The sequence below is a fragment of the Trachypithecus francoisi genome, unplaced genomic scaffold (assembly GCF_009764315.1).
Source record: "Trachypithecus francoisi isolate TF-2019V2 unplaced genomic scaffold, Tfra_2.0 Lachesis_group8, whole genome shotgun sequence".
In the NCBI taxonomy this organism is placed as follows: Eukaryota; Metazoa; Chordata; class Mammalia; order Primates; family Cercopithecidae; genus Trachypithecus; species Trachypithecus francoisi.
In genome coordinates, this window is record NW_022681473.1 from 45,870,274 (window position 1) to 45,888,924 (window position 18,651).

The window sequence follows — 18,651 nt, forward strand, 5'->3', positions numbered from 1 at the left end:
GGTGGATTCGGTGCATTTCTCTACCTCTAGCTTATCTTTCCTGTAATCAGTTTTCTGTTAGACTTCTAAATTAATAGCCAGCATTTATTGAACATTTACTATATGCCAAGTATAATTCTAAGCACTTTTAAACATTAACACATTTAATTCACATAATGACATTTCAAAGTATTTACTATTATTATCTACATAATCCAAATGAGGAAACTGAGGCTCTAGAGATTTACGTCATTTGCCCAAAGGGATTAAAAGTAACTTATGCAGTAATTAGCAGGTCAAAGATTCAAACCCCGGGTCCCTAGAATCTGGTCTCTTTACCACTACAACTGCATACCAATTAAACAGTGATTCTCAAACTTAAAAAAATAACTTTTCACAATGTAGAGAATGGAGAATGTAAGGTTCCTTAAGTAAATGATTCTCAAACAGTAGTGTGCACATGTAAGAATCATTAGGATTCTAGCACTCTCTCCCCAGAGGCTGATGTGAAAGGTCTGAGATGGAGAAGCTAAATTTTAAACTGTGAGCCCCAGACACCCACCCTGGCCCTGTGACTCTGATTTAAAGTCTCTGGACCATTTGGATCACAATACTAACTTGGTAGGAGCTGGTAAGAGAAGAAGGGAGAAAGAATATACCTTGAAAAAGCTCTTCTGTACCCCACTTGAGAAGCACAGTCCTCAAACACAATTCTGATAGCTTCCTCTCTTGCTTAAAACCCTGAAATTGGTTCAACAAATTCTAATATTTTTTGAACAAATACTATGTGTCACACAATATTCTAGGTGATTGGGACTGCAGAGTGGCAGCCCCATTTAGTATCTCTGTGACCCTGGAGAAGATAAAAACTTCTTTGGCTTCAGTTTCCTTATCTGCATCTCTTATCTCTGGTAGAAGAAAGAATGAATCTTTGAAATGAAAGGCCAACATGATTAGAGTACAACGTGATCCACTGACAATGCTAAACAAAACAGGATCATATGCTTCAAGGCTTTGTAGGGCACAGTGAGAATTTCTGCTTTTACCCTAAGAGAAACAGGAACCCAAGGGAGGTTGTTCAGCAGGAAGGTGGCATGCCCAGGGGTGTATAAATACTATACTAGAGTTACTATACTAGAATTAAAGTTGAATTAGCATTTCCTGTAGAACAAGGGAAATTAGTAATTATAGTCATACCAGTCTAATATTTTAGGGTTACTAAGTTATAATTAAAATTTAAGACTTTCTGTGTTCTATTTTCTAAGTAAGATGAAAAATCAAATTAAATCTTGCTTACTGGTATTAATCATAATCTCAACTCATTCCTGGAATTGTGAACTAATTTCTTTGTGTCCTATGTACATCTTAATTTAAGACTCTAGAAGTATTAAGTGTCAGAAACCAAGTCTCAACTACAAAAAAAAAATTTTTTTATTAAGTGTGAAAGCAAAACAGGTACATCTATTTAAATATTTTTTACATATTTATAGATACAACAAAGACAAATAACTTAGCAAAAATTACAAGTTTAAAGAATAGTACTATTTTGAAACAGCCAATATAGCATCTGAAAATACTCCATTTTATCCATAATCAGTGAGTATTATTTCCAAAAAGAGTAACTTGCATTTTCTTGTGAAAAATGTTTTTTTTTTAGATGTCTGCCAAGATTTATTGGAAAAGTCCATCTTTCTAAATCTAAAAAACTGTAGTGCCTTTATTGAAAACTTTTTTTACCCAATGGCTTTAAAAAACCACCAGTGTTTTCCTTTGGACTTAGGTGAACTCTAAATCTTTACATTACTTTCAAACTATAGGGCATCAACATAAACAAAAACAAATCAGATTGAGAGTTTTGGGTTGCTTTTCTTCATACTGAGCGAAGAACCTTCTCCCTGGCTGGGTGAAAGACCATGGTGTACTGCGATGTCCAATCTACCACACAGGGCTTCACCAAGCCAAAGCAGCCACACTGAAAGAAATCTGCCAGGTTCTGCATGAATCCAAGGCTGCCAAGAAAAAAAAAGAGACTATGTCTTACTATATTTCCTGTGTAGCTTGACAAACATTCATGGAGAATCTGTAACCTACAATGTCCTTTAGAAATCCAGGGGTAAATCAGATAGTTCCTGGGCTTCTGGGACCTTAAAACTGAAGCCTATTTCTGGACCTGAATCTGTATTTTGAGATTCCTGGTTTCTGCTCAGCAACTTAATTGGGTTTTTCGTCATCACTTCATTTTGGATTCCCCACTTAATGGACTGGCCACTGACATCAATAAGTTTCTTTCTTTCTATTCCTACTTCCCTAATTCAGACCCCGATTACCTCAAAGGCCACATAGGCCAGAACAACTGTAATCAACAAGATGGGATTTTCCCTAAACCTTGTAAGTAACTCTCTAAATGAATTCTCTGTCTCAATTCCTTTTAATTCATCTTGCATATTGCAGACTGTTGTCCTCCAAAGACCCTGATATAGTCATAGCGCCTCACTTCCCAATCAAAACCCTTTAAAGACACTCCTCTGCCTAGAGGCTCAAAAAACATTCCTCCTCTTTGAATTCAAGGTTCTATACAGTGTATCCCTCAAGTTCTAGCTCCCTGTGCATCTTTATAAATCTCCTGCTCCAGCTACTCTGGCTCTGTTTTTCCCACAATCATAGCTGCGTGGGCCTGAAACGCACACTGCTCTACATTTAGCTCAGGAACCCCCTTACCCTTTCAAGTCCTACCAGTTCTCAAGGCCCAGGCCAATGTCCACATTTCCACTGGAGCTTTCCTGACTACACTGTCTTAGGCATCATTTTTTCTCCATTAAATTTCGGAAGTACTACTATCTATTCCAGTTACGAGAAATGCTCATTTTTACGCATATGCTCTATCTTTTAAGTGCCCAACCCAATCCCTTACACACATCAAAACACACCTGTCCATGGGGATGACTGCGTTTAGAAGATTGTGTTCTGCATGGGGATGATGGCATTGCTGCCACTAAAGGACCAACACTACTCAGAGGGCAACTTCCTGGGAAGAGGGCTATGTGGAGTTGATGGGGTGGCAGTGGGGACGCATGCTAGAAATTTATAGGGCCTGGCTCAAAAGCTAGTTAGTGTCCCCTTCCCCTTGGTTTCAGTTTCAGTTACCTGTGGTCAACAGCAGCCCAAAAATATTAAAATGAAAAATTCCAGAAATAAACAATTAATAAGCTTTAAATTGCCTGCCATTCTGAGGAGCATGATGAAATCTCACGCCATCCAGCTCCGTCCACCTGGGACATAAATCATCCCTTTGTCTGGTGTTTCCACTCTGTCTACACTACCTGCCTGTTGGGTTATCAGACTTAAATAACATGGTATACATAGACTTCAGTACTATCTGCAGTTTCAGGCATCCATTGGGGTTCTTGGAACATATCCCTTGTGGAGAAAGGGTGACTACTGTATGGAGTAAAAGTAACTTAGGGGAGGAAAACAAGTAAAATATTTGGTTTGGGCGGGACTCAGGTTTTCCGTTGAGTTCCTCTAGTTGATGCTGCCATCACTCAGCAAACGTGCTCTAGAGCGCTCATGTGTCCCTCTATTCAGACTCTTCTCTAGGGCTTGGAATGCCCTTCCTGCCTCCCAACTCCATTGTGCCCTGCCCCACATCTCTCAAGGCTCAGCTTCAAATTCCAACTCTATCACAGGCTTCCACAGTTTAGTGGAGTAAATATTTATTCCTCTGGTTAAGCTACAAAGAAAGGGACTTTATTATCACTGTCAATGTGAAACTATCATCACAAGTTTACACTCCTCTCCACTCCCCATTGCTTTAGCCATCTCTTCCCAATTAAGTCAATTTCTTTCCTCTCCTAAATACACATTGTAGTCATATCCCAGTCTCTGATCCCCTTGTCTAACAGCCTAACAGTTTCATCTTGTACCAAGAGCATGCTTTAAAATAGACTGCCCATGAGATATGCAGCGAGCGTTCAAATCCCCAGAGGGCTCTGGGTCACCTCTGCAGCACTCCCAGTTTCCAAGACCCTGCCATAAGTGGCAGGGAGATAAGCTTCAAAGCCCGATCTTTCATATCATAAGACGAAGGTCTTTCTACACATACTCTCATTTTCAACTGAAAACGTGTTTCATACAACCAAATGCTCCAGGGGGAACAAATCCAAACCTGAAAAATTGGCTTCTCCCTGGTACAAGTGTTCACATTCAACACAGGGCTAGAAGAATTACTGGTGATAGAAAGCCAGGCTGAAAATCCTGGCAAAGCACACAAGCAAACACTTTCTACAGAGCACCTTGTGGCTGGCTCCCTCAGCCATACGCTTAATTATCTCACATCGATTCCATGCCAGCAACAAACAACCTTGTGACCATGTGGCTTGACTGGAGAGATTCCCCACTTTGGCAAAACTTCAAAGTCACTTACTATTTGTGCTGTGTCCAGTAAACTAACTCTCAAATTCTTACCACCTTGGGGCTCATGACTTTACCACTCACCCCATCACTAAATCTTCTCTAAGAAAAGGAGGATCAACTGTACTAGAAGGCAAGTTAAAGAATAGCAACAAGGCCATGGGCAGTGGCAACAGCTTAGGAAACCAGTGACTAGGGATCTTCCACAGGACTCAGTGTCCAAAACAGGTCTCATTTACTTGTATGGTGTCTTCCTGAGGGACAACGTCTGTTTCATATGCTTGCTCTGCTTCAGCAGGCTGATTCTCTCATGGGAGGTCAGGCCCAGAAAGGCAATCTGAAAAAGAAGGGTGGAAGGTACATGAAAAATACCACATCGTAGCTCCACCACTCTTAGCAGTACATCACAGGACACTGGCAAACATTCAGTAGTTCCCTAAAAACAATATCCCCCAGTTTTCTAATCAACAATCATGGTGATGCAGAGATGCAGCAGCCTTAAACTATAGTATCCCATATAAATTCAGTAGCTGGGCATTTTGTAATTGTTTAATTGTCTAATTTTTATTAACCTTCAAGAAAGAACTATATACATTGACTTAGAGTTGTGAAATAACTGCTATATTAATTCAAGCTATGGCATATGGTAATCTTTAATTTTCAGCACATTCAGTGTGCAACTTTTAGATAAAACAATATAAGATCAGTATTATTGCAATTATCTCAACTTGTGTGCTCTCTTTAGTATCTCCTTGAAAAGGGTCAAAGAAAAAGTTAATCAGAAGAACATTTAATTCCAAAAACGTGGGGAAGACTGAGAATTAAGGTAACTTAAAAATTCTTAAATCATGAAAAACCATAAGTATTCAGAGTCATCTCATTTAAACCTCAAGTTCCTTATCTGTAAAACAGCTCATCATACCACCCTCACCATATTTTTTAAGGATTTGAGATAATCTATTTAAAATACCTAACGCGGCAGGGTGCAGTGGCTCATGCCTGTAACCCCACTGCTTTGGGAGGCCGAGGCAGGTGGATCATGAGGTCAGGAGTTCGACAGCAGCCTGGCCAACGTGGTGAAACCCTATCTCTACTAAAAACACAAAAATTAGCTGGGCGTAGTGGCGGGCACCTGTAATCCCAGCAACTTGGGAGGCTGAGGCAGGAGAATCACTTGAAACGGGAAGGTGGAGGTTGCAGTGAGCTGAGATCCTGCCACTGCACTCCAGCATGGGCAAAAGAGTAAAACTCTATCTCAAAAAATAAATAAATAAATAAATAAATAAAATCAAATACCTAATGCAGAGGATTAGAGAGATGAAGTAACTGATTCAAGGCCACACAGCTTAGAGTGGGAGAGCTGGGACTGACTCCTTGGTCAGTGTGAGAATAAAGACCATGCTCCTACCAACACCTAAACACTTAGCTTGACTTGCTACAGTCAAAGCCACAACTACCGGAAGCACTCAGGAAATAAATGTTTTCAAAGAACTGGATTGTTTTGTTCATTAAGAAAACAGCTTTGTTCTGAATTCTTCCTTTCGAAATTATCTGAAACTTTGAGTCCATTTTTTGCCTTATTGACCTTTTTCTAAAAAATTAAGGATATTATCACCTCATATACTTGTACTTATTCTAAGATTCCAGAAAAAAAGAAAGATAATTAAAAATGATGTCTCAAAGCATTATAAATACTAGGTATTATAAATGATAATATTATCACAGATGCTAGTATCTATTCTTGCTGCCGGAGTCTATTGATGTCAGAGTGATAGAAGATTGAGAGGAATGTTCAGAAACCTCAGTTTAGTCAATATTATTAACTCAATTTCATCCCTAAACATTTTTTTCTTTTTCTTTTTTCTCTTTAATTTCTTTCTTTTTCCCTCCCTCCCTTCCTTCTCTTCTTGTTATTATTATCATTATTATTATTTTGAGATTGATTACTTTCCCATAAAAGTGAAATATACTTTGCTTTGGTTGAGTAATGCTCTAATTTTCTGAGGTCTTATAGTAATTGATTCAGACTGATAACCACCTGCTTCCCATTCCACGTGGGCAGGACACAGCAATAATGAGAATTAGGTTAGGCTCATAGGGGTTGGAAGGCAGCAGGGAAGGGACTAAAGCTTTGGAGAAAGCTGAAGGTGACTACTGTCCTGGAGCTTGAACTTTCTAATGGCCATGGCCTTCTCTGAAAATGTAATTACTATGACCATCGGTTAGTGATGTATTTTTCATTTCTTTCCACTCTCATCCACTTAAACACTGCATAGTAATAAAGGTAACAAACAGGGTTGGAAAAACTGAGGGAAAACAATCTTCTCATGTTTGCATGATGGTTTACAGCTTATACTATGCTTACACACAACATATAATTTAACTGTACAATGGAAAAAGCCCTTGAATGGGACTGTCAGAAGACCTAAGTTTCCAGTTCTGATTTTGCCACACCCTGGGTAACCTTGAGCAATTCAATTTACCTTTCTGTACTTCTATCTATAAAATAAAGAGGTCAGATTAGGTAACTCCTAGGTTAAACTCGAATAATTTATTATGCTAACCTTTAAACTATTTTGTGGTTTAATGTAGTAGATAGGCATTATTGTTCTCATTTTACAAACAAAATTCCTGAAATTCAAGTGTGGTTAAATGACATGGCTAGACCCACAGAGTCAGTGACAGAGGTAAAAACAAATGTACATCTTCTGATTTTAAATTCAAGTCTATCTCACTACAAGTTTTGGAAATTTTACTCAAAGCCATTATAAGAAGAGAAATAAATACCTGAAAGAGTTGATTTAATAATAAAAATGTTGACCATGAGAAATGGAAAGTTGCTAGCATCAAGATATATAAAACCCAAGGGGAACAAGCCACAATCTGATTGAGGTAAGTCCATAATCCATCTTCTTTGAATGTTGTGGCACAATGATTGGACCAATCTGTGAATTCACCAAAAAAAAAAAGGCAATAAACTAGTTATCAGTCTCCAAGAAGATAAAATCACTGCAGTTCTGTGTAGGGAGAAGAGAAAGTATGGCACAGATCATGATTCAATTTTAGGGTTTCATTTTCCACATGACAGCTCAAAAACTAAAGATGACAAAATGGTGGCTTAATGTTAATTGAGGCTATGATAACACTGTATAAGTAGTTGACAGTGAAGGAATAACAAAAAGGGTCCATAAAATCTTTACTAAAATCAGCATTCAGCATAAGATACACTAGCCTGATGTTAATAATTTGTTCAGAACATTCCCTACCGTATTCATGTTTATAGCAACTATGGGTCTATTACAGGACTGAATATAAACTCTTATTAAGGGTTCAGATGAACCGGCCATTGCTGCGGGCACAAGATATCCCGTAAGCACCTAGATGTCATCAGAATACAATCTAATAGCACTCAGGGAGCTAGGCATGGGTATACTTCTGCACTGACACCATAACTAAATCTGCAGAGGAAGAAAGGCCAGATGAAGAGACTCACAAGACAGACACTCGTGGGAAAAGAATATAGAGCAAAACTCAGATTGTCACAGCTCAGTTTCTCCCCAGGTGTGCCAATTAAAGAACTTTACTATGGCCTTTCATATTAACCTCTTAACCCATGTAGGTAGGAGCACCAGTAGGGAGAAATACACACAGGAAGCAGCAGAAACAAGGGAACAGATCTGCAAGGTTATGTAAATTCAATGACTTTTACAGGCACCCTGGCCATGCATAAAGGGTGAATTATTTTTAAAAGAGAATTCTGTTGATTTGCACTTTGAGGTTTCATAAATGCCTCTGACAATTTGAGAAATAGTTTTGGACATTTTTCCAATGCTGCTCTGAAGAACTCCAGGGACAGGAAGAAAATGAGTCCATGACTTTCTTGTCAACTGTCCATTTAAATCCTAAAAATCTACTTTTTTTTTTTTTGTCCACTTTTTTTTTTCTCTTTAAGTCTCTGATTCCCAACCATCTTTCATGAATATATGCCAGAAGCATTCTAAGAGCAATCATCACAGAGTAGCAATCAAGGTACAAGTTAAGGCAAATTACACTCTCTCTAGAGCATCTCATTAGGACAGCAAAGAAAGATGCATCTCATGCACCTGATATCACAAAAAAGAATATAATTTCCAACAGTAGGTGGAGAAAATAGCTGTTGAGTGGGAAAGAATGTCTATTTTCTTTCAGTTTATGGATTTCTACTGCTCCCTTCTGGGAATTCTTTTGATAACACAGCATGATCTCACACTGAAGTTTTCAGAATACTGGTTTTCAGATTTAATATCAAAGATATGACAGCAAGATGTCATATACATTATCTTATGCAATGTAACACTTTAATTTGTGCTAATACATTCTTATCAGCTGGCCAATGGCTAATGGTAGGGAACTCATATCATTCCAAGTCAATCATTTTCATCTTTAGATGGCTCTGACAGTTACAGAGTTCTTCCTGATGGTAATCTACAGTATTTCTTTCTGTAACTTGTAGAAGAGGACACTTTTGGAGTCACTTACTGTCCACCTTGTAAACAGACCTTACAAAAGATGAAATGGATGGAGGCTGTACAGAAGTAGCAGCTATCGGATCACATGAGAAGGAGAGTATAGAGCAGGGCTCTAGTAATACAGCATTAATGATAAACAAGGGAGGTGGGATGACAGTGAGGCCTCATTAGAGAAATGGAGCACAAGTTCATGTTTTGTCTGTGAAATAATAATAAATGACACAATGCCCTCATTCAGTGTAAAGAAATATTGCTGGAATATAAATGGAATAAAGGTAACAAAATACACTCAGTTAGTTTATACAGTTGTAAGTGAATATAAGGTGGGACTGTTCTTATGAAACAAAATGTAATATGAAAATTGGTTCACAGCCAGAGAAAAAAGACAAAGAGGAGAGAAGAATCAACATGTGTAATAAAAAACTAACTTGCAAAGACTGAATGTGATGAAAAATCGCTTCTGTCCTTATCAATACAGTCTTATGCTGGTCATAGATGCCAAACAAAGGTGACTATTTTTAGTGAAGAGAGAGAAGAGAGGAGAGGCAGGAGAGGTGTAAACTCTGGCTCCTCTCCCATAGGATTCAGTCCAAGAGACAAGTTGGTCCATGTGCCAACTTACAAAGGTTTTCCAGGAATATGCTTTACTGCCAGGCTTTGAAAGGAAGCTTTCTCAGTAGAAACAAGCACTGTCAAAAACTCTTTTATTTTTTACACCATAAGACATAACCTAAGAAGTTTTAAAAACCGAATGCTGGCAGGTGCAGTACTTCATGTTTGTAATCCTGGCACTTTGGGAAGCTGAGGCAAGAGAATCATTTGAGGCGTGGAGCTTAAGACCAGCCTGGACAACATGGTGAAGATGCCATCTCCACAAAAAATTTAAAAATTAACTGGACATGGTGACAGGCACCGTAGTCCCAGCTATTTGGGAGGCCAAGGTAGGAGGATCACTTGAGCACAAAAACTTAAGGCTGCAGTGAGCCGTGATTGTGCCGCTGCATTCCAGTCTCAGCAATGGAGTGAGACCCTGTCTCAAAAAATATGTAAATAAATAAGCAAAAAACAAACAAATAAAATTAAAATTAATTAAAATAAAAATAGAATGCTCGGGGTTACTGGTGGCCTTTGGCAAGAACTGAGCTCAGAGATTACAGCCTTCTATTAGACCTATTTAACATGGTGACAGTTATATTTAGCTACAAAAGCATTGCCTACTGATCAAAGACACCCAAGGCATCAGGTAGCAAAGGGTCTGACAAGGTAACTGAAGCCCTCCATGCCTATGGCAGGGCAAAAAATAACTCATTACACATAGATGCTAGTTAATAATCTCTAAAAATGAAACCCCAAACAAAACAAAATTTGTAATACTTGATATTTCCAGGGAGGGAAACTGGGAAGCTGGGGGGGCAAGTGTACAAAGAATTGCCTTTCGAAAACTAACAAAAATTTTAAACTAAAGAGAGACAGAGACACAGAAGAGAGAAAGAGAGGAAAAAAGTGTATCTGTACTGGGCTTAGGATGCTACGGGGAAATAAACATTCTTAATGTCTTTCGGAATTACCCCAGACTTCAGCTCAAGCAACAAACCAGTACTCTACTGGTAAAGTCTAAGATTTGACCAAGAACATAACAGGAGGGTGGATGGAAACAGATTAGAAGTGAAGCCTCTGTGTTTAGAGCCCAATTCTCCCAAAGTCTTCAAAACAAATAAATAATAAACAGTTAAAGTCCAAGTAAATAAACTACAAACACCATAGGTTTTTCCAGTTAGGTAACCTATTTCCAAGGTCTGAAAAACGTAATCATGCAATTCTTAAGAGATAGCCAAAATCTTTCTTGCTTCAATTTAAACCCTGTCCTTCTTAGTCAACCACCTCAGAACAGCTGGCTGTCATTCCCTATGTGAGACCCTATATACTCTTTTAAACTGCTACTGAAAGCTTTTTTCATTCCTCAGGGCCACAGAATAAGTGATCTAATGTTTTCTTCCAAGTTACTATTTCCAACCTTTTAACTGTTAGTATTCCCATCAGTTCTCAGTTTCAACTTGATACTTACCAAATGGCATGTGCTTTCAGAGGTTTCTTCCTTAATGACTGGACAACTATCCCCCAACCTCTCTACCACTGACTTTTTAAAAAATTTTTTTATTTACTTATCACCTCCTACTTTGTACTTCAGCAACTGACTTTCCCTCTTCACTGGGGAGCAAATCTGTATTTGCCTTAAATCAATTTCTATTTTTGACCACTTCTCAAATTTATCACATTTTTTTCCTAAAGTACTGAGAACTAACCTCATCTTGTGTTTCTTGCAGCTTCCCAATGCTGAGGGAGTCTTAGAGGCATTTGCTTTGTTCTTATTAGGGGTATGGTTTGTAGTCACCCAGCCAGAATGTTATATCCAAGGGTTTACAAGGAAAAGTAGAAATGGGTGTAGGTGTATATGCTTGTTGTAAGAAAAATTTACACTTACAGATGAAAGATCCATATATAATCCAGCCACATACCATGGAAAGGAAAAGCAAGAAGAATATGTAATAGTGATGATTACCAAAACCTAAGGAAAAAAGAAAAAAAAATACTTAATATTTTCATTTCTTCTGATTTTCAACGTAAGACCTCCTTAACCACTTTCCTGTCAAAAGTCTTCACCAAAGTAAAACAGAAATAAAGCTGTTGTTTTGCTTTTAAGTACCATTAAATCAAACCACACATTTCTGATATGTCACAGTCAACTGTCCATGTTAACTGAACTATTATTTATTCATTACTTACTTAAAAGAAGATACTTTTTTGGAATAGAATAAAGTTAACTAAGCAAACACTGCTCTAGGCTGGCCTATCCTATGATGGAAGGAAAAGGAGCAGGCAGGAATTTAGACAAATCATACAGTCTCTTTCTTCCTTCCATGTAACATGTTTGTAAAAGTAAAACTTCTGGAATAGAATAAAGTTAACTAAGCAAACACTGCTCTAGGCTGTCCTATCCTGTGATGGAAGGAAGCAAACCAGGTAGGATTTTGGACTAATCATACCCTGTATCTTTCCTCCTTCCATGTAACATGTTTGTAAAAGCACCACTTCTGAATATCAAGGATTGACTTAATCAGGGGAAACACAGAAAACGAATATGAGGAGCAGCAATAAATTTACACGTTGCTAATGGACATGCAAAGAGTGGCAACCCACAATCTCAGAAACTTCTACAGAAGGGAAGCGGGAAGGGCTAGGCAACTAAGTCTTCTCTTGCACAAGCTGCCTTCTCAATGCTGGAGATGGAAGTATTTCAGAGCTAATGACACAAATGCTCCTCAGCTACTACATCATGGTCCAACCTTCTCCTGAAGCAGCAAAACCCGGCAGAAGGAACAACACCTATTGGACTCAGGAGACCTAGGTTTACATATACTAGTTGTGTCACTGTAAGTTAAGTGATTTAACTTCTCTGATCTAGCGTTTTTACAAGTAATATGGAGATAATACCTCTTCTGTCTACTTCACAGGCCTATGGCTACCAAACAGAATGATGCATGTGCAAATACTATGTTACCTGTAGCATAATAATGATGTACGGGCTCATTGCTATTGGAATATTGAAAATGGAGCCCTAGGATGCCCTTCCACTTTTTCTGCGAGTCATAACTAAACATATGCTTAACTTCATAGTACTAATTGAAAAATTAAATCTCTCACCTATGCACCGTCCAGTCCACAGGCAGTGTTGATCATATCGAGCCACACAGGAGTTGCATACATGGCAATGGAGTGACCTTAATGGCTTCCTTATCTAAGTGGGCAATTAAGATAGGCCTAAGCAAAAATCAGTGTCTCAAAGTGGTAACAAATCACAGGCAAAATTTTAACTTGAGGTCACAAAGGCATTGGCACAAATCCTAAACAGACCATCAATTCACACAGAGGCTGTGGAATGCCTTATTAGTATTTACTTCCATATGTCTACTTTGATTAGGACATCACTCAGTGGGATCTGAATTCCAGAGCCTGTTCACACTGGCTAAGCGGAAATGAGGCAGTACCACAGAGCAAAATAAGCACAGAACTAAGGGAAGGAAACCCAAGTTCCATTTTTAGCGGCACCAATAATTTGGGATAATTTACTTCCTCCCTTGATTCCTCAATTGCAAAATGAGAGGTTTCACTAAGTGGTTTCTAAGGTCAATATGAGCCTCTGATTTGAAGTTAGTTCTAATATATGCTTCATGACAGAGAAAAGCAAATAAAACACACAATGGATAATCCACAGAGAGATGTAACCAGAGACAACTTCAAGAGATTATAAACATCATTCTTCCACATGTTCAAGACAGAAAGCTGTTCAGACAGGAATGTAAAATTAGAAATGGGTAAAAACAAAGGTGTATAAATATACCATGAAGATCGGACAAATGCTTACATGAGCAACATTACCAAGAATTTGCTCTCACTATGGAAAAAAATTATAAAGAAAAAACTCACAAGACATGATGTACAAAATGTTCTGAAGTCCAGAGAGCCAGTTTCTGCAAGGGTGATGATATTCTGAAAGACATGAAGTTTGACCTATTATCACTTTTTATTGGAAAATGTATTATGCACAGTTATATACCATTCTCACAGCTCTCGCTCCAAGCTGAAGTAGTTAGAAAAGCAATTTGGAATACTTGCCACCAAATCATTCTGTGCTTGAAATGAGGTGACTCTTCAAGGTTGCATTTTCAACCAACAGCTAATAAATTAGGATGCGTAAAAATTATACCACCCCATCACTCCCGCCTATCACCTCATCTCTGTGAATGGCAATCATCTCACAGTTACGATCTGCTAGAGAAAAATAAATATGCACATATACACACCCATTAAAAAAGAAAAACCCACCAGTATACATCAAAACTGAAAGTTATAAGCACCAAGGGCTGAGTCTTTCAGGAACACTGGCTTTAGGTAACAGACAACATTCTCCAACTTCTAAACATTCATGAGCAACGGAAAACATGCCATGTCATCTGACAACTTCACATTTGAGGAAGAGAAGGGGCGTTTCCTCAGCTAATAAGCAGAAGACTCTTCCTGGTCACTGACTGGTTACTCTCCATTTATTAAGTGGGGAAATGTAAGCTAAATGACCATTATGAAAATGTTATTACAAGGAAGCAGGAGATCATATTCCTAAAAGGAATCACATCTGACAAGTCTTGGTTGGGTATTACTTTAACAGAAAATAAAAATACATCTTAAAACTTTCATATATATAAACGAAAAAACTGTAAGAGTGGAAATCCAATTTTTGCTATATCACCCCACATGTTATGCAGCCATAACAAAAAGCAACACATCTGCATATGTGACTTTCTAAAGTTTACAAACCCTCCTATTAAAAATATCAGTAACAAAGAAATCTCACCACTTTCTTTTCTTCTTCAGAAGCCTTAGTGAAGCCTGGATCAGTTGCCCAAGTCTTATAGAAAAAGTATAGAAAGGCTACTATGCTGAAAATGAAGCTGAAATAGAAAGGGGCTCCTGCTAAATGTTAAAGCCAAGTTAAGGAATATACCAAACTTCCTTTAAAAATAATATAATTATCATGTAAGCAAATTTCATCATTGGCGCCTAAGAACTTCACCTTCCTTATGTATACATGTCCCCGCCCCTAAACCTGTTCCCATCCTATGTTCTAATCCAACTGGAATTTGTTCCTACTTGGCTAATAATTAATGCTTCCTTATTAGTTGAAGCTCATATTAAATACTGATAGGAATAGTTGCAACTTATGAGGAATATCCTGAAAAGTGACAAACACTTAAGATCAAATAAATTTATCTCTAATGGTGTAATTGTGGCTCTCCTGTGAGCATCTGGAAAAATATTCTTTGATCATTTTAGCAAAATCATTCAAAGAAACAACCCTCTTGATTCAGAGATTCCAAATAAAAGTATTTCCCTATATATTAGATACATGTTTGCAGAAGTTTCCCACTGAAAGTTTAGTAACAAATCCTTTTATTAGGCCGAGTTAATTTAGAGACAAACTGCTCTCCTTTTGAAATGATTACATATCACATATTAGGGAAAGTCATATATTATGGATAAATTATGATAAAGCGTTTCACGGATAAATGCTATCTGCATTGAAATGTTTTTAAGGTGATACAAATTATCTGTATAATAAGTAAAATTTTGCTCCAAGGAATGACAAATGAACACGCAGCAGCAAATCAGTAAGACCAGAAATAAACCAACTGTCGTTGCCCGGTTGAAATAATTATTGACAAAGTAACTGTCTCCACCTTCCAAGGTTCTGCCGTGCTACCCTGTGCCAAACTTCAATGTGGAAAAAGTGACCATAAAATACTCTAAACCCTTTCTATTCAAAGTGTTGTCCAAAGACCTGCAGACACAACTTCACCTGGGAGCCTGTTAGAAAAGTAGAACTTCAGGCCCTACCCTAGACCTACAGAACCAGACTCTGGGTTTTAATCCCCAGGGGCTTCAACATGCGCATTAAAATTTAAGAAGCCCTGCTCTAACCCACAAAGACAGCACAACCACGTCTGGTTAAGACAGGCAGGAATAAATCTTGTTGGCTTAATTTACCACAGTTCATCTGCAGGTGGGCCTAGCTTTAAGAAAGAGTTGAGTCCAGGGAAGTTGTGTAAAATTCAATTTTAACATTTACTTAGAATGAATTAATAAAATCATTCAAAGAAACAACCCTGTTGATTCAGAGATTCCAAATAAAAGTATTTCCCTATATATTAGGTACATGTTTGCAGAAAGAATTACAGGTACATAGGGCAAGATCCTTTGTTAAAGAATCACATCACAATTTTTTTATGAAATCCTGATTGACACATATGACTCAAAAATATGTACGTTCAGTTCTCAAAAATACCTTCAGTTTCATAATGCAATGATCCTGCACGCTGAGCTGACTGAATTTTTGGCTCCTATTTTGATTAACTTACAAAACAAATGGCAGGGGGATCACTGTATCCCCACTCTCCAAGTGAAGTGAATTGCACCCTATCACCTCACATAAAAGCTGAAGACATTCCTTGCTTCGGTGCCCTTGTCAGTGTGGTTCACTGACCTAAAATGTCCCCTACTTCCTCTCATTTTCTTCTAAAACCACACTTTAAGGGTGTCCAAGTCCTAACTGCCATTAAAACCTAACTTATATTTTCCCTCCTTCCTTGGAATCTTTTCTGATTCCCTAGAGAGAATGATTCTCTCCCTTCCCTGAATTTAAGAATGCTTTTATGACACTCAGGCCTTGGACTATAGTTGACAGACACATCAGCCTTCCCAGTAAGCTGGTAACACTTTTGCAGTTAAGTCTCTCAAAATGGAGCTAAAATTTGCCTTTCTCTAACTTCAACCAACTGATTTTGATTCATTAGATCCTTTAGATCTGCACTGTAGCTGTCTTTTAGATCTAATCTACATAAGCTTATCCTCTCATTTGTTCAATACATTTTTATTGAGTGCCCATTCGTTATAGTGCATTGGCTTCCAAATGATAGACTTCCAAACACTTGAAATTGGAAGACAGTGATCATACTTCCAAGATAAATAGCAACACTGTCCTTATTTAACAGTTACCTGGTCATGTTCCTCTGTTCATGCTCCCGTTTATCATTCTCTCTTTTAAAACGATATAATTCAAAACAGAGCAAACACCAGTGCAGAGAACAGAGAAGCTGCTGTTGTCTTTTGCCTGGACACTCAAATCCTTGTAATACTATGTGAGAATATACTCGCTTCCTTGACAGCTGCATCACTAGCCACACTGAGCATTTAGTCAAAGCTCCTGGTTCCTTTGCACTTGACCAGAAGCTATGTCATAGCTCACCATAACATGCACTTGTACAGCTGATTTTCTGAAACTCAGTATGGGACTTTACATGTATTTATCCCTCTTAAACTTAACTCAGTTACAGCCAATATCACAAAAGTAATATTCAGAGATCCACCATTTATCTCCTGATTTGAATTTTACCTTCAAATTCATCAGTCAGGTCCTATTTTATTGTACTCAATCCCCCCTCATAAAAGCCAAAGACATTACTTGCTGAACTTATAAAAGGTACCAAAAGAAACTGATCATCTTAGAAGCCAACCTAGAATTGCCCTTGAAATTAGTTTCAACATGCAGCCTTCCATCTAGATTTTATTCATAAGAATAACTAATAAAAAATATTAGGTATATTTATAGAACACCAATTTTGCCATGGGGACTCTGGTGAGCACTTCATAGTAATCCTTGCAGCCACACCATGAGTTTGTTTCTGTTATCTCCAATTTACAGAAAAACTAAGGCTTGGTGAAATTATGTACCTTGCCCCAATGGTACATAACTAGTCTGAAAAACAGCTAAAACTCAAAATCGTTTTGTCTTATTCCACAGTGCCCCAGAACATCTTCCCCTAATAGGCCAGTATCTGTGGAAGCAAATGCCCTTATTCAATCCAGATGGCAGCCTGAGACAAAGCTAGTTTAAACCCAGGGCAGCATCTCAGTTCATCCACAAGGCAGTTCCAAGATTTAAAATTTAGTGTGAAGAACATTGTTCTGATGGTGAAGTATGCCACCTACTGACTTACATGCCCTCACAAGTAGCGGGTTCATATGGTTGCCTAGAACAAATGGTTTTAGGTTGTACAAGCAAATAAAATAGTCCAACTTGTTGATTCCAACATCTTAAGATTCTGTCTAGCTATGGAAATCAGTTCTCTTTTGTTAATTTTGATTCTACAAATTTGAAATAATTCAATGTAAAAAGCTTTGTGCAAAATCTGACATGTTTCTCAAATTTCAAAAATTTATCACAAAACACATTTTTAAAACTGTTTTATTCCACTGCCATATGGATTGGTAAACAAAAATATCAGCTATCTTTCTTTCCTCTGTATCATGTCAATTACCCTAGAATTTATGAGCCTTGGGTCTTCTGCAAGTGATTTTGTTGTATCCTGTGCTGTTATTTGATGCACTCATGACTACTTATAATATCATGTATTTTTCTATCGTAATAATAATATCATCCAAGCCTTCATTAAGTGGCGGTGATAAGGCTAGTGCTTAAAAAACTGCCACCAAATCAGTAATTATGAGACAAAGAAGAGATAATAAAATCTGAAAAAAGCCAAATGGCCATGCCATTCATTTAAAGAAATCTGAAAAATATTAGAGATAATGCTCATAAATAAAAAGGAGCATTAAAGCAAAAACATGCTATAACGGATGTAGACATATGTACTTTGAGAACTCACATGGCCAACTCATTTCACATTTACTCCTATTGAAATAATATTCTTGAATTCAGTTTATGTACGTCTCCCATAAACACTCTGTTCTTTCTTTTCGGAAATGCTAGAGAAGTAACATGGAAGTTTAAAGGAATACACTAAAAGGTATATTTCTATCTACAACATTCCTTCTTCTCCTACTCCATAAGCAAAGCAAGGCTATTAGAGCTTCCTTGGAAGGGAAGAAGGGAGTCTGGCAAGAGGTGGGAAGATTGAAAATGCCTTCCACCCACCTGAAGTCATAAATGGTTAGAGCCCAAGTAACCCCTCTCCCCATTTCTACGTGACAGGACTTGGCCAACACTAAGAGAACAATAAACCCCTAAGTTGGACTTGGTCCTGGGCCCTGATCCTTAAGTAATAAACCTATTCCCTGAATGAGTTTTTTTTTCGTTTTTGTTTTCATCTCAGGCTGCTATTCATTAGTGGGTCATGAAAGA

The 18,651-nt window shown here is 37.9% G+C and overlaps 1 protein-coding gene across 1 annotated transcript in view; it reads right to left on the reverse strand.

Annotated features, from left to right (window-relative positions):
* Positions 1-1,387: 1,387 nt before the first annotated feature.
* Positions 1,388-18,651, reverse strand: part of ZDHHC13 (zinc finger DHHC-type palmitoyltransferase 13) — a 53,585-nt gene continuing 36,321 nt past the window's right edge. The window contains exons 11-17 of the mRNA XM_033204655.1: positions 14,308-14,432; positions 13,383-13,445; positions 12,600-12,693; positions 11,380-11,463; positions 7,177-7,334; positions 4,629-4,726; positions 1,388-1,988 (exon numbers count right to left, since the gene is read on the reverse strand). Coding sequence (XP_033060546.1) covers positions 1,850-1,988; positions 4,629-4,726; positions 7,177-7,334; positions 11,380-11,463; positions 12,600-12,693; positions 13,383-13,445; positions 14,308-14,432 — 761 coding nt within the window. The 3' untranslated portion in view covers positions 1,388-1,849. The remainder of the gene's footprint in view (positions 1,989-4,628; positions 4,727-7,176; positions 7,335-11,379; positions 11,464-12,599; positions 12,694-13,382; positions 13,446-14,307; positions 14,433-18,651) is intronic.